This window comes from Manacus vitellinus, unplaced genomic scaffold (assembly GCF_001715985.3).
Source record: "Manacus vitellinus isolate BGI_N305 unplaced genomic scaffold, ASM171598v3 scaffold_6_pilon, whole genome shotgun sequence".
NCBI lineage: Eukaryota > Metazoa > Chordata > Aves > Passeriformes > Pipridae > Manacus > Manacus vitellinus.
In genome coordinates, this window is record NW_021940750.1 from 40444001 (window position 1) to 40460878 (window position 16878).

At 46.2% G+C, this 16878-nt stretch overlaps 1 protein-coding gene across 1 annotated transcript; it reads right to left on the reverse strand.

The window, feature by feature from the left end:
• Nucleotides 1-5319: 5319 nt before the first annotated feature.
• CGRRF1 (cell growth regulator with ring finger domain 1) lies at nt 5320-12286 on the reverse strand. Its single transcript, XM_008919903.3, has 5 exons — nt 12152-12286; nt 10343-10520; nt 9995-10142; nt 7056-7163; nt 5320-6138 (listed from the first exon to the last, which is right to left on the reverse strand). The coding sequence occupies exons 1-5, from the start codon at nt 12213-12215 to the stop codon at nt 5788-5790; spliced, it is 849 nt and encodes a 282-aa protein (XP_008918151.1). The 5' UTR covers nt 12216-12286; the 3' UTR covers nt 5320-5787.
• Between the last annotated feature and the right edge of the window lie 4592 nt (nt 12287-16878).

Genomic DNA, 16878 nt, shown 5'->3' on the forward strand with positions numbered 1-16878 from the left:
AAATTACTGCTGAGGGTACAGCTCTGCAAAGCCTGGAGACTTCTGAGTCCAGGAGGTGCTGTGAAATAGGTGTCTCATGGGCTGCTGCAAGTAGATCCAGCAGTTGGGTACACCAAGGTAGAGGTTGCTAAAATAAAGCTAAAATAAAGGATGCAGAGGACCCCATCAAAACATGTCATAGGATCAACAGTCCTTTGTATTATCAAATACCTGTTTCAGGACAGAAGAAAAGGAAACAGTTTGTTAATTACAGAATCACAGAATTATCTGGGTTAAAGACCATTTCCTTCCAACCCCCTACCATGGGCAGGGACACCTTCCACTAGACCAGGTTGCTCCAAGCCCTGTCTAACCTGGCCTTGGACACTTCCAGGGATGGAGAAGTACCGGACTTTCTCTGGGCAACCTGTGCCAGGGCCTCACCACCCTCACAACCAAGAATTTCTTCCCAATATCCCATCTAACCCTGTCCTCTGGCAGTGGGAAGCCATTCCCTTTGTCCTGTCCCTCCATCCCTTGTCCAGAGTCCCTCTCCAGCCCTCTTGGAGCCCCTTTAGGCACTGGAAGGGCCTCTAAGATGTCACCAGAGCTTCTGCAGGCTGAGCAACCCCAGCTCTCTCAGACTTTCTCCATAGCAGAGGTGCTCCAGCCCTTGGAGTATCTTCATGGCCTCCTCTGGACTTGCTCCACTATCCTCTTGGTGTTGGGGGCCCCAGAGCTGGACACAGAACTCCAGCACTAATAACAGAGCATTAAATGCTGCAGAACTTGATGAAGACTTTTTGTTAAGAAGTTGGTGCTGAAGGGGAAAACTGGAACTGTCAGACTTATTTACACATTTTCATGCCTCTGGGAAGATACTTAAAGATCAAAAGACTGGAAAAACCGTAGTCATTCTTAAATGTGAATCCACCAGCTCTTGGCAAACACCTTACTTTTGGCCCTACAGCAAAATGTAAAGGTGAGTTCTTGTGTCCTTCAGGCAGAGGAGGGTTTGGGTGGTGCTGCAGCCGCTTCAGCCAGGGTTTGGTACTGACCACTTAGGAGAAAACCAGCTTTGAAAGGAAAGGCAGCAGCTGGGCTGCCAATTTTGTCTCCGTGTATGGCAGTGGCTGGTGAATGAAAATCATCCCTTTCCAAGCTTTCCTTGGGCCATAAATCGCTGCCCTGGTCTCACTTTGATCAATGACAGGTGCTGCCATCCAGGGCTCTGTTAACCCTGGAGCAGCCACAGGAGACACAGCCGTGCCTGACTCCCTCGGGGCTCGCCCCTGCCCGTAATTATCCTCAGCCTCACTGCCAGCAACATCCCACCCTGGGCTCCCTGCAAGCTGCTCACAGTCCATGCTCTTCCCCTGCAGGGAAAACCCTTGAAAGCGAGGAACCCTCAGGAACTGGAGCCAAAAATCAAACAGCTCTGAGCACGGTGTCTGTGCTGCTCCCCAGCGAGGACACAACATCTGCATCTCACAGTTCTGGTGGCAGGAGGCTGATGCAGGACAACCCCTGGTAGATCTCCGGGGTCCCACTGCCTCCAAACTCAACAGCATCTACAGAATTGCAGGAAAAAAAATGAAGAGGATAGCTATCAAAATAATTCACAAGTTAGCAATCCTCCCTCCAGCCTGTTTGTTAAAATATTGCTCACGAGGAGCTGATAGACACAGGAATAAATAGCAGGAGGAGAGAGAGAAGTGATGCATTAGGCTTCTCACCAGTCCCCTGACTGCAGCTACTATGGAGAAATCTGCCAGGAAATGTTAGATGTGAAGTGGAGATGCAGTGGGAAAGGAAAAATTATTAGGAGCTGCCAGAATCTCTCAGCTGATAAAGACAAAAAGCTGGAGGAGGCATTTAAAACCTCGGAAAGCTTTCTAAGCACAAATCTGCTGATAAAAGGTTGCTCCAGACTGAGGATATCAAACACAGGTAGCGACTAATTGTCCAGATAATTGAAGCAGGACTCTCCCAGTTCAGCTGCAGCAGCACCCACTCAAAGGTGCCTTTTTGTAGGCATTGCACATTCCCACAAATTCATGGAACCAAACCAGTGGAAACCCCTTTTTACAGGTATAACCATCGCTGCACTAACAGTCTCATCCCTCTCTGCCCATGTTGCTCGTGGACATGAGGGAGAGAAAGCAACACAGAAACATGTAGAGCTGCCCCAGTGACTCTGCAGAGACTTTCTGAGCCCCTCAGTGGTTTTTGGGGGCTGCTTTTGGGGGACCCTGCAAAGCATGGGACCCTGCAGTGCCTGGTTGTGGCCTTGTAGCTGTACTCAGGTTTGCATCTCCATCATTGTGTGCCATCGAAAATGGCAGTAATACTAAAGTTACCCAGAAATAACCCCCTAATCCTTCTTTCCTCTTTTTTTCATGCCCAGCATCCTCCAGCAAGGCAACACCAAGCCCTTCTAACAGCTCAGTTCAGAGGACTTCTGCTGTATCAGATGAAATTCAGCTGTCCCTGGCATTAATTACATCAGCTCCACACACACAGGACACCAGGGACAGCCTCTGCAGGGGCTGCACGTCCACTGCAGTGACAGAGGCCAGCCCTTGTTTGTTCTGGGAATGAGGACAACTGAGCAAGTGGTGACTGGTGCCCGGTTACCACAGAGACCTCCCAGCACAGACGTCAGCCCCAGACTCCCTTCACCTGGCACACGTCACCTGGCAGAGCTTCCTCAGGGTATGAGGGGACCCAGCAACGGGCAAATTAGCAGGAGAAACTCAGATCCAGGTTCCTGGCTCCTTTTACCCTACTTATAAACAATGTTAGAACGTAAATGAAGCACCTAAATCAGAGCCACGTGGAAGCTCATCTTAAAGCTGAACAAAACCTGTACCTGGGCAGCATGACCACCCTTTTAGTAGAGAAATTTTCCCTAATATCCAATCTAAACCTCCTCTGGCCAACTTGATGCTGTTTCCTCTTGTCCTATTGCTTGTTTCTTGGGAAAAGAGACAGACCCCCACCTGGGTCTCAGGTGGGTCTCTCCCCACCTGTCAGGGAGTTGTACAGCAACCACCTGAACCGACCTGGATTTGCCCTCCGACCATTTTCCCTCTACTTGAAGGAGGCAGGGAAGGAGGAAGGAAGATCCTAACACAGCAACTTTCCCTACAAAAGGAAGATGTCCCAGTCATACTCAATTGGCACTTGGAAAGACACCCTGGGACATCCCTAAAGCAGCACCACTTAGTCTGATCAGACCATTCCAAAGCCTCAGCTCTGATAAGTTAATGAACCAAACCAAACCAACCTCTCCTGCAGCAAAAACCAGCACAAATCTGTAACACCCCAATGCTGCTGAAAAGAGGCAAGTCTTGTTGCCAGAAGTGCTCCTTGATGTCACCAAATCCATAAACATCATCTATAATGAGCAGAAAAGGAACATTATGTTACCTCTATTACAACAGGGTGACAGAGCAGAACAGCCTCTGTCAATACACTGTGTTTTTGTGGGTCACAGGAAGGTTTTACTTCTCTCTTAGAGCCTTGAATCCCTGTTTTAAGACAATCAAGGGACACACAAGGCAGCTTTAGAGCTGCTCCTTTTCCTCCTTACCTGATCTATATTTTGGGATGGCTCCTCAGAAGAAGGGCAAATGTAATGAGCCAGCTACTGTACTTTTTATAACTCTCCATCAGGTCTTTCATTTGGGCCAGCAAGGAAGCTTGTTAGAGCTGAGAAAGCAACTAAGCATCTCTGGAAAATGCTATTAAAAGAAGATGAAACAAATGAAAAGCTGGGACAGACTTAATGGTAAATACATGGCCTGGCAGCTCAGCACAGCTACATCCTGTTTGCCATTATTATTTAATTCTGGCATCGATTGAAGGATGAGACAGACCAGGCAACTCTCTGTGGGGTTGCTTGAATACCATTTCACTCTGAGATTAAACAAGCCCACGGGTTTGGATCACACTGCCTCATTGGGAAATTTCAGTTGATTGATTTGATATCGGTGCCTACCTCGGTCCAGCAGCAAACAGCACCCCTCTCATCCTCGAAGTGGGCAAACAAGTCCCTGCTAATTATCAGTGCCCAGCTCCAGGCTGGAACCAGTGCAGCCTTAACCTGCTCCTCTGGAATAACAAGCTGTCCAGCTGCTGTCCCACACGCTGTGGGAGCTGTTCTTATGGAAACAGCTGCTGCCATGGATCAAACGCTGCCCGGTCCCCACAGACACCTCGGGGGGTCAGTCCCGTTTGACACACGGTGCAAACAAAAGCCTGGTTTGTCCAGCAGTTTGTTCCAGAGCTGTCCCTGGCCAGGAAGGTCACTTTAGGCACACCAGATAAACTGTCTGACAACCAGCTGCTGATCCAGATTTCTCTGGAAATCTGTGGCTACATCCATCAATTCCCCACCTCCACCTGTCCTTACAACCAACTCTTCCCACCACCTGAATCTTTCCCTCAGAGGTAATTGCCAGGAGTTTGGAAGCAGGGTCAGGGCAAACAATAAAAAAAAGAAGGATAGGGAGGTGAAGATGGAATACCTTTGAGTAGGGGAAGCTCCTTCCCTGGTTTGAGGTGTGTAGCACCTTGTGTAGACCTTGGAGCTGCAGGAGAGGGCGGCTGCAGCACGTGGAGCACGGCTTTCCCTGCCTGAGCCTGAGCAGCTCTCCTGGAATTGGATGTGGGAAGAAGCTGCAAGGGAACAAGAGGGATGACACAGAGCAGCTACTCCCCATTTTTACAGGTTCTGAGGAGCATTTTGTCTCACATGAGCAGATGTCAAAGTCAGCTGGTCTGTCCTGAGGAGAATTTGTGCCTCTCTTAAGAAAAAGACCACTTTCTCTTCTCAACAGCCATTTTTATTGCTTTTGCCAATACACCATTGAAAGAAAAGAAATAATTTTCTGCTATTCTTTAGCTTCTTTCTTTGTTAGAGCAAATAAATTCCCTGGGACCACTGATAAAGGTAACTGGTTAACTTTGCATCCAAGCTGACCAGGCAAGTGAAAAGAGTTGGAAATCCCCCAAAGCACCACAAAACTGCCCAAGTCACCACTCTGGGGAGTGATTAACCAACACTTCCATGGAGAATAAGTTCTTACAGGCATTGCCAACAAGACTGAAAGTCTGTGTCTCAAGATGTCATAGCAGGGGCTCAGACTTGAAAGGGTCACCAATGTGTAGCTCAAGAATAATCAACAGAAATCTTTCCAAAGGGCTTTGGCTGAAGTCCCTCACACACACACACACAGATCCTTCAAACCAGCCAGAAACAGTGTCCTGAATCCCTCCAACTCCCAGCTCCTGCCACAGTCCAGCCTTCAGCTACAAAATAAATACACAAGGGGGTTAACAATGAATAATATTTACTTTCCTTCATATGGTACATTCTGTAAAGTGCTAAGTTCCTAAATTATACCAAGTTAAGATGACACATGGCTCTAGTATTTTAAATGCAATAAATATAGAATGAGCTGTGTTCAACTGCACTTGCAAGTTTTTATTCTTTTTTTAGTAGACACACTAAATTTAGTAGTCGAAATAGCCTCCAATGGTGCTCCAAGAAAAACTAGGAAGCAGTTATAAATAAAATCACATCCTTCAGAGACATCCTACGCACTTCTCCTGTCCACATTGCACACAAGCACAGTGCTCCTGCGAGCATATGGAGCGAGGAAAAATAAGGAAGCTGAAAATTACCTGACAGTAAAAAGCAAAAACCCTACAAGTTACTGCTACATATCCTCCCATAAACAGTCTGGCTTCCACATTTAATCTCCGTGCACACAGCCCAGGTCTTCTATTTTTGTCTCCCACTTAAAAAACTCTTCCAGGAAGAACATCTTGCAAGCCATGGGTCGATTCGTCTTCGTCTTGCTCCTTTTTGCTGCAGAGTGGGAAAGACTCTTGGACAAACTGCCTGCACATGGGACACTGCTGGAAATACCTGACACAGCCATCACACAGACACGTGTGCCTGCAGGGCAGGAGGACCCAGTTCACGGGGCCATTCTGGCAAACAACACAGTCTTTGCTGTTTTCTTCCTGCAATTCCGGTTCATCCCCAGCCAGCCCACCCTTGTCCAGCAAGGTCCTGTCAGTGCTGCTCTTCCCAGGGAATGTATTGCTTGAGGACGGTGCAGGGCTATTTGCAGACATGAAGAGTTGCTAAAATACACATAAACAGGAATATTTAGAAGCCAGCAAACTCTCCCCCAATCCCTGTGCACACACACACACACACACACACACACACACGCAGTGGAAGTTCCGCTGGGTCACTTCTCTGGGATAAACAGTGACAGACTCTGTGTGGGTCCTGACAGCTGCCTGGCCTTCAGTAAAAGGCATTTCAGAGGCATAAAAATCACATAAAACACTGGGAAAATATTAAGGGTAAGTCATCAGATCCTGGCTGCATCAAGTGAACGTCATGCATGAACTTTACCGGGAGGTTTTGAGCAGCTCGGGTTTGCTTCTGGTCTATCAGTCTCCGTGCCCAGAGGGATCTTCTATCCATTCCTACCAAAGTTATCTCCACCAAGCTGTCAAGTCCACTTCACTCAACCAATTCTGCTCTTGCTCATATTCCAATCCCCTACTCTGTTTTTTTTTCTGTCTTATTTTACGTGAAGCATAAATTCTTCTGGGTATGACTCCCGACCTCGGAGCACATACTGCAGGAGAAAGGGATTTTTTAAAGAAAGCTTCTTCTGAAACTTTCTTGATTGAAAGGGGAATTTGGGACAAAGAGGTGGTTTGAGTGACTAGCAAGGAAATAATTATTCTGGAGAGAAGAACCGTTTTACAACTCATTTCTTCTACTGCTTTATAAAGTGGTCACGACCCAGGATTCCTAGACTAGAACCAAGTAATTTCTCCAGGAAATCTTGAATATTTTCATAGAAAATATTTCTGTACAGTAAGTTCCTCAGGAACTACTTAGCTGATAAAATATTTTTAACCACCATCCAGTTCTTTGCATGACAATAAAAGCCTTGTAACTAATTTAGGCTCCTGAAAGCCCACACGAACTAAACTTAACACTGTCACACCAGCGAAACAAGACTCTGTGCCTGTCTTACCTTCAGGTCGTGGTATTGACCTTGAGCTAGGAGGAGATACTGATACAATATTCTGCAGGAAAGTCTGTAGCTTTCGTCAGGAATGTGAATTACAGCCACCATTGCAATCTACAGACAGAAAAAAAAGCCAAGTTTAGTGACTTTCCCTCTGGTTACATCACCTTGTGGAGCCAGGCTGGGAGAGCTGGGGGTGTTCAGCCTGGAGAAGAGAAGGCTCCAGGGAGATCTTAGAGCCCCTCTCAGTGCCTAAAGGGGCTCCAGGAGAGCTGGAGAGGGACTGGGGACAAGGGATAGAGGGACAGGACAAGGGGGAATGGCTTCCCACTGCCAGAGGGCAGGGTTAGATGGGATATTGGGAAGGAATTCTTGGCTGTGAGGGTGATGAGGCCCTGGCACAGGTTGCCCAGAGAAGCTGTGGCTACCCCTGAATCCCTGGAAGTGTCCAAGGCCAGATTGGATGATGCTTCCACCATCCCACTGGGATAGTGGAAGGTGCCCATGGCAGAGGGGTTGGAATGGGATGGGCTTTAAGATGCCTTCCAACCTAAACCATTCTGGGATGCCATGATTTGCTCTGGCACAGCCTCTGACCTGCTTAATTCAGGACAACCAGGAATTCAACAACATTGACTTCAAGCACGGATCAAAAAAAAAATATGCTGGACAAGGCAAAACCAGGATGTGGCACAAGAGATCCCCTGGTGATGCTCCTCCACGAAGCCCTTCTGGGACCAGTTTAGGGTGCAGACTTGTCCTGGCTGCTCCCACCTCATGGAATTAAGCCCCAAACTGCAGAAGGCACGTGAGCAATTGCAGTTCCCCTGAAGGTAAAGGTTTGTGCAGCTGAGGCAGGGCTTCCTCACACAGCCTTGGAGAGGCCAAGTGGATACTGAACTTCAAGCAGGAGCAGCAGCTCCTACACTCCCCTTCCCACTCCCCTGAGTCACGAGGAGCTGACAAACTGCAAGGACTTCCCAAAAGTCTTCTCCACTTTCTCCCACTTCCCTCACAAACACACAGTTTTTAGGCTCTGAAAAGCCTTTAGAAATGTCACTTGCTGGCTTGTAAACAGAGCAGGGAAAAGACAAATTTCGATGGAAAGGATTCTGGAACCCCACAGGTTGCCTTTGGAGGAATTTCTCTGGAAGTACAAGCCCTCTAAGCTTGCCTGCTGTGCCTAAACCCCCCCAGCCTGCCCAAATTACGTAACAGCCTCTAAAAAGCAGGGAAAAAAGAAAGTGAAATTCAGTATTATTGTAGTTCCCAGAAGCTGTCAAAAGTGAAATGAAATATAGAAGCTGTTTTGTTTAAAAAAAAAAGAAAATTAAAAGCAAAGCAGACTTGCACTTCAAAATCCACATATGGCTAATTAAGTAGAGAGTTTAAATGTGTCTGTACTTACACATATGGATTTATACTGAATTCACTGTTCTGTGGGGAAGAGGTCTTTTTTTTTTTCCTAAACCACAATACCTGAGGTCTAAGCTTCTTTCAACTTAGCCCTGCCAGTCTCCAAATAATTTCTGTAACTCTTATATATGGCCTTCCTAATTTTCTGGAGCTAGAGGAAAATCATGGCACAAAACCAAATAGGGATGATCTGGTGACAAAACCAGTTAGGATGAAAATCAAACACCCCAGGAAAGATATACTGGAAAATCAGACCCCCCAAGAAAGAGATACTGGAGTACCATCAGTAGTGATGGACACACACACACACAAAATAATTCAAAATGGTTATATCATACTGGCAAATATCCTTTTCCACAGTATATTTGTATTTTACAAGTTTGTTTCAACAAACCAGATGCAATTCTGACATTTGTCTGGCAAGGACATGGTGGAGTTACTCCTTGGCCAGATTTATAGATTCTAGATGAGTTCCTTTCCTCCAAAACCAGAGGAAAAATACTCCCCCCCCCACTCTCTTTCCACCCCTTTCTGCTATGCTAAGGAACAAAAGAGAGGTGTTACAAAGTCATGTCCATGCTAGTGTCAAACACATTCAAATATTAAATTTACAGTCTCTAGATTAAAGTTTAAAAATGTATATATAAACATATAAAAATCTATTAATCTGGGGGAAACACCTCGAGTGGGCACAGGAGGGAGCAGGGCAGTGCCAAGGTCAGGTGACAAGAAGCCAAGGACAGGAATCACCTGGAAAGAGGACAGATTTCCTAGGCACTGGTGTGATCACAACTTCCAGATGAATGCATGGAAAAGTGTTCAAGTGGATTTAGGCACTTGTGTTATTGTTCCAGCAGTTGGTGCTAACATAGAAAAATATATGTCAAATAACTCAAAAAATAATTAATTTAGGGTATATAAAGCATATTGAGCTGCATGTGACAAGGCTGAAGCTGCTTTAACAGTAAGAGATTAGGAGGAGACCCTTTTTTGGGGAGTTGAGTATCTCCTATCCATCTCTACCTTCACCTCTTCCTGCAACTCACCTGGAGCTCCTGTGAGACAGAACTGCACGACACAGACCTGTGGCAGAAAGGGAATTTCTGTGTTTCTAACAGCCAAGTCAGCAATCAGCTCAGTATCTGTGCCAGACACTAAAAAAAAAACCCCTCCTGCCTCGCCAACAGAATCCGAAATTCCATCTCGGCGCAAGAGCTCCACCACGGGTCTGTGTGATCTGAAAAGTCAGAGTAACAGGCTACCAACCTGCCACAACCCTCCTTCCTCTGGCCACAGAGACCTTGGCTCACAGGAGCTTTGGGAAATAAGCATCTTTTAAATGCCACACATCTTTTTTACATTAAAACCATCCTTGTTCTTCCTCCATGCTGCTCTGGAGACACCGGTGACAAGCGAGGGACCACATTTTAGGGGACGGGGAAGGGAAGCTGCTTTATTCAAGCCTCTCTCCTGAAACATTCAGACCTTAAATACAGTGTGACCCTAAAACATATCCTGATATTACTTACAATATCATAAATTTCTCTGTCTTCCTCATCTGCCAACGTCAGCAGTGCTACCAAGGGATAGCGAGATCTGGGCACGGGGCCAAAATCCACAACTTGAGCATCTTCTGGTAACTGGCAATATTTCTCTTCCTTGTCATTTTTTTTAATGCTTTGTCTGTGTCAAGGAAAACAATCAGCGTGGCTGCAATTGCAGTCAAACCTGACGTCTGCACACAGAACATTTGCCATCATGTTTGTTCATAAAACACATCGTGCCAAAAGCTGCCGAGTGTTCGTGAAGTCTCAACAACCCCCCGTGCCAAAAAAATCAACGTACTTTGTCAAAACAGCTTTAAAAAAAAAGGATACAAGTACTGTTGTCTGTAGAGGTACTCGTTGTACAGAGCATCCTCTAATGCCTGAGGAGTCTTTATCCTGAAGCAGTAGACGTGTTTCTGCAGGGCTTCGTGGAGTTTCTGGACGCTGCAGCCCCAGTAGCAGGTGAGGACACAGTCCTCCAGACAGTCAGGTGTCAGGGTTACACCCTCTAGGAGACAGAAGAGAAGGATTTCAGGAACTCACCCACACGTGGGAATTCTGGAATTGCTAAGTGTAGCTTCTTCAAGGAAAACAACTTCATAGAATCCCAGAATGGTTTGGGTTGGAAGGGACATTAAAGACCATCCTGTTCCACCCTCTGCCATGGGCAGGGACACCTTCCACTAGCCCAGGTTGCTCCAAGCATCATCCAACCTGGCCTCGAACACTTCCAAGGATGGGGTAGCCACAGCTTCTCTGGACAAGCTGTGCCAGGGCCTCACCACCCTCACAGGGAAGAATTTCATCCCAATATCCCATCTAACCCTGCCCTCTGGCAGTTTGAAGCCATTCCCCCTTGTCCTGGCACTCCATGCCCTTGTAAGATGCTCCTCTCCACTTTTCTTGTAGGCTCCTTTCAGGCAGTGGAAGGCTGCAATTAGGTCACCCCTAAAATTATAAAAATTACTATAAAAGAAATTATTTATCATTATAAACAAACCTTCTAACAATTTTCGACTCAGCTTAGTGTTTATGGAAGTCAATGGAGAGGGGGAAGACAGTGTGAGGAGATAAAATGGCTCATTAAGCTCAAAAAAGTAGCACATGCGTTTTATGAAGGGTAAATTTTAACTTCCGGTAACACTTTACACACTCACAGGCAGATCCAAGAGCACCAGCTCTGGCCCAAAGTCCATTCCCTCCCCAGATAATGGTATTAACTGGATCACTGGCCTACAAAACTCTCTGTGGTCTCAAAGAATGAGGCTCTTGATCATGCAAAGGGAGGAGAAAAAGATCCACGTGCTCCATTTCTTTACCAAAAATCGAGTACCTCCAAGACAACTTCTGAACACTTGCTGCACAAACAGGAGCAGAAGTACCCAAAGCTCCTGAAAAAAAACCAAATTGCCTGAAGATTAAGCTGTTGGGTTTGTTGTGTTGGGTGGTTTTTGTGTTGAGGGAGGGGGTAAAAGTGCAGCAGCCCTCCCTGGTGTGCTGGGAGGCCCCACATCTCTGTGGGTGGAAGATGCTCAGCTTTGGTTCCTGCTCCCCAGTGACACAGAAAGGCAGGAATCTCATTTCCTTATGTGGGTGATTTCAAGGATATTAGGAATGAATTGAACTCTGATCCAAACAGATACTTAAATTCAGCTTCTACTGAAGTACAAACAGAAAAAGAGGGAGATTTCTATTTATCTATTTATTATTTAAAAATAGGGCACTTGCAAACACTGCTGGAGATCTGGGCTTAGACTTCAGTGGGCGGCACATGTTCCATAATGAATTCTATAGATTCTGTTAAATTTACAGGAACGCCCACAGGAGCTGGTAATTTGCAAATGTTTTAGTGACTTAAAGATCTGTAATAGCAGGAAGGGTTTCATTAATGAGAATTAAGCTGTACTTACATATCCAAACATTTCACTTCTGAAAACGGCGCGTTTGTAAGCTGTGAAAAAAATGATTTCTGCTGGAAGGATGGGAGGAATTGTGATCAAGAAAAAGGGTGAGAGCAAGACTGAGGATGATCTTTAAGGTCCCTTCCAACCCAAACCATTCTATGATTCTGTGAAGAAAACAGAAAGCACCAAGTTCAGGAACCCAACATGACAAAAATCACATCAGAGACCCACTGACTTGTTAGTGAAGCTGCAGCAGGACGAGGGATTTCCAACCCAAAGGGATTCTTCACTTGTCTCATCCGCTTTTTCAATACCCTTGTGCTGGATTCTGTTTCCTCTGAGTTCCTCAGGATAACAGGAACACCCAACCCAAACCTGTGGGACACGAAAAAACAACAACAAGTGGGTTCAGTGTTAATGTTGACACATTTTACATTTTTTTTTCCAGCTCTAAATAGCACAACAAATAAGAGCTGGCTTGGCTTTCCAGAATATCTGCTTGGATGCATGGATGATATATCCTGCCAATCTGACTCCAGCTTTTCGTGGCAGAAGACAGGACACAAGGAACCTTTAAAGGAGGGATACTTCACTCCTGCAATTCCAGAAAGGGAATACAATTAATGAAGTGGTCAATGCCCTCTAGTGGTAAAGGGTTAGGCCAGAGCTTCCTCCCACTTGAGTGTTGCACATCCCATCCCTGGATGAGATCTGGAAAAAAAATCACTATTTGCAGAGAAGGAACAGCCTTAATGGCCTGGGTGCTCCAAAGGAAAACCTTGGAGGAAATCATTCAGCCCTGGGATATTTTTAGGTGTATCTACAGAGACTGAGATCCCCATTTCCCATTTAAACCTCAGTTACAACCAAATGCTGATATTAAACCAGGGGCTGTAAAGCCTCTGCTTTGAGCCAGAAACCAAGTGCAAAACAGTCAAGACTCTGAATCAAAGCTGAGACACTGAGACCCCTTCAAAGCCATAACTAGAACATCAGACTAAGTGATATTCTGATACTAAAAAGATAAGGAAGTAAAGGATTAAAAGTTTAAAACCCCCATGAATCAAAATAAAAATCAAAGAAAGGAAGGAAGAATAATTCGAGGAAAGGAGGCTCAGGGGGGACCTTCTGGCTCTGCAACTCCCTGACAGGAGGGTGGAGCAGAGGTGGGAGGGTCGGGCTCTGCTCCCAGGGAAAAAGGGATAGGAGGAGAGGAAATGGCCTCAAGCTGTGCCAGGAGAGGTTCAGTTGGGTATTGGGAAAAAAATATTTCACTTTTTAAGGTGTCAGCCATAACTTTCAATAACCAAAAGCTGATTAGAGAAGCTTTTTAGAGAAGTCCCAAATATGCAGACCGTGGGAGTCTTTGTTAATGCATTTTAGGAAACATTTATGAATTATCCCAGGCTGTTCCTTCCCGAATCTGGGGTTTGGTTGCTGCCACCTGTACTGCTGAAGTGATGGCCTGTTTCATGGCTTTGAATTTTGATTTATGCAATCCTCAGAACGTTGGGTGCTGGAGAAATCCAAATGGCTCAAAGCACTGCTCTTCCCTGAATTCAGCATCCTGAGACAGGGGCTGTTACAGTAAGGTGGGTCTCATAGCAGTAGCTCAAGCTGAAAAGGGCACTTGGTTTGGAAATTGCTCAAGTAATTTTGTGTACAATACAGCTCTGAGCCAGACAGACAATTTTGTAGCTTAACTGCTACTTTTTCCTGGTTTTTAAAATCTTTTCAAAGTCTTGTGTGTCAAATGAAGAAGAAAAGCAGAGTTTTTACTGACACTGGGTCCATTGATCTGTGTTGGAGGAGTGCCCTTTATAGGATTATCAGGGAAAAACACCAGTCAAAAGTGACATTCAAGTTGAGGAAATTACTTCAGGGGGGGAAAAAACCCCTCAAAGCCATTCTCAACAGCAACAACCTGCTCCTGGCAGTCCAATAAATATTTGCCTTTGCCATTTAATATCATCTGTGCCTGAGTGTCACAGACACACCAAAGGGGAAAGAGACTGAGCTGGTGGAAAATATTCTGTACTCATTACTCCACAGAATCCCAGAATGGTTTGGGTTAAAGAGACTTCAAAGCCCATCTCATTCCACTCCCCTGCCATGGGCAGGGACACCTTCCACTAGCCCAGGTTGCTCCAAGCCCCATCCAACCTGGCCTTGGACACTTCCAGGGATGGGGCAGCCACAGCTTCTCTGGGCAACCTGTGCCAGGGCCTCACCACCCTCACAGCCAAGAATTCCTTCTCAATATCCCATCTAAAGCTTCTCTCTTTCAGTTTCAAACCATTCCTTTGGTGGAAACATTTGCATTTCACCAGTGTCATCATACAGGGCTCTTGGCCACACCTGGTTTGCGCACATGGGGGGTCAAATCTCTCTGCTGCAAGTAAAACACCCACCCTGACCTGAGTGGGGCTGAAAAGAAATAACCCAGGGAAACATCTCCCAGAGGAACCAGGTGCAGCAGCTGCTTCACTTATTCAGCACCCAAAACTCCACAGAGCTCATCTCTCCAGCCGTGCACACAGATGCCTCCCTGTTTCACACCATCTGGCTGATTCCTAAGGAAAAACCCCGTCCTTTGGAAACTTTCTTGGCTGGTCAAAAGCAACAGGACAATCCCCATGAAAAGCAGCAAGAGAAAAGAGAACCTGGTACAGCTGTAGCAGCAGCTGAAGGCAGAGAGGCCTTTCTGTTCAGCAGTAAATTTTAAGGTAGCATTCAGTGTAGAGGGATGAATAAAGATGCAGCTTTTATTTTATGATCTAACAATCCATATGATGAGCTGCTAAAGGGGAAAATTAATTTCTTCAGAGCAGTGCTGGTTTAGAAAAGGCAGGAGTTTCCAGTGGGTTTGTTCATGAGTTGATTTCTCCAAAGAGCTGCACTCCCAGTAGGTGCTGAGCCTTCAGCTCCTCCCAGCAGGAGCATTTACCTGCAGCTAAAAATACAGTGCACAGGCAGTCAGGTGATCTAAATTCCACTCCATCCCTGTGCCCAGGGCACCTGTTGGGCTGGCTCTGGAAGTAATAACCTACTTGGGCTCTGAGCAGAGCCACAGGCATCCAGGGCTGGCCGTAAAAACAGACGCTCCTCCAACCAGAGCGAGGGCTTACAAAGGAGAGCAGGGACATTCCTGAGCAGCTGCTGTGTTTCAGGCTGGCTGGCACCACCCCAAACACATCTACAGAGCAAATTCATGCCAAAACTGATATGGGGGAGACCAAATGCCACTCCAGCAATAGCTCAGGTGTCCTGTGCTCCTGTGACACCGTTTGCATTTACAGTGCTCCGTGTGGCAAATGAAGGGCTGAGTTGTTTTCATGAGCAAGTTCAGGAGCACTTGAGCTGCAACTGCAGCTCCAGGCACAGGGAAGTTCCTTAGAAGATGCTCCTGGACATGGCCTTGGAATGGCAGAGCTCAAAGGGAGCAGCCAGTACCTCTGAACACCTCCCCACACATTCACTTTCAAGTGCTGAGCTCCTGGCTACTCCTTGCCTTGATTAACAGTCCCTCAACAGTCTTGTTTGAAGAGAATTTGCATGTATTTCCATAAACTGCAATAACACCAAGTGCAGGTGCACCTGGAATCTCTGATCCCGAAATAAAAATGCCTCTGGACACTGCTCTTGAACACCCTGTAGCCAAAAGGCAACAACAGACACGTGCACACACAAAAGGATCTTGTGGCACTCCTACTGCCAGACATTTTCCACCAGGGGATGGGCAGCAGTTATTATAAGCAGATAAATAATGATTAAATTACAAAAGGATCACTGGTTTGGGGATAGATGTGCTGGAGATTTATCTGAATCACAGCCCAGTCTCACCTTTCTCTAAAGATATCTTTAAAATTAAATGATACTGCTGATAAAGGTATCTTTTTTTTTTAAAGAACTGATGAAGTGAAGAAGTGGAGAGAACTGGATGGCAACTTAACACCATCAGTGCAGTGGGACAGAGAGACTTATAAACAGGATTTCTACCACCTCTGTCACCAAGCAAATAATGAGGTGGAGCTTCATCCAGCACAAAGAAACAAAACCAAAAAGAGCAGTCCCCTTCACTGCCACTCACACAACACTTGGGGAGGAACTGCCAGACAAGAATCAAACTTCTCACAAAATATACCTGAAAGATCAAAAGATGTGCTCTGTTCACCCTGAGACCAACAGAGCTATGTGTGTGAGCCAGTGGCAGCCAAAAAAGTGCTGTAAACAAGGGAAAAGCCTCTGCATGGAAGAAAAAGCCAATCAGGAAGCTGCCAAGAGAACAAAGAGCTACAGCTCAAACACCTGCAATTCACAGGGAGGAAAACACTGAAGCACAGCCCTGCAGATATTAATAAGATATTAATGAGGGGAAGTTCAATAACTCAGTTTCATTCTCTCTGTGATTCTGAGGTGTATCCATAATTCCTACATGAAATGTTTTGATTGCTAATCAATGCCTTCCACTTGTATTCACAATTACAGACACTCCTGAGAGTCATGAATGCTCAGGGACCTGAGAAACGTTTCTGAAAAAGGGCAACAGTGACACCTTTGCTGGATCCTCCCAAGGACAAGCAGCAGGTCCTTCACTCACTACCCCTCAAGACACTTCAGCAGATCAGCTACAGAATCACAGAATCATGGAGGTTGGAAAAGATCTCCGAGATCATCGAGTCCAACCTGTGACTGAACACCACCATGGCAAGTAGAACCTGGCACTGAGTGCCACATCCCGTCGTTCCTTGGACACCTCCATGGATGGGGACTCCACTACCTCCCTGGGCAGCCCATTCCAATGTTTAACAACCCCTTCTGTGAAGAAATTCCTCCTGATGTCCAACCTGAAGCACCCCTTGAGGCAGTTTCCTCTCAACCTGTCCCTTGTTCCCTGGGAGCACATCCCACCTGGCTCCCCGCTCCTGTCAGGGGGTTGCAGAGCCAGAAGGTCCCCCCTGA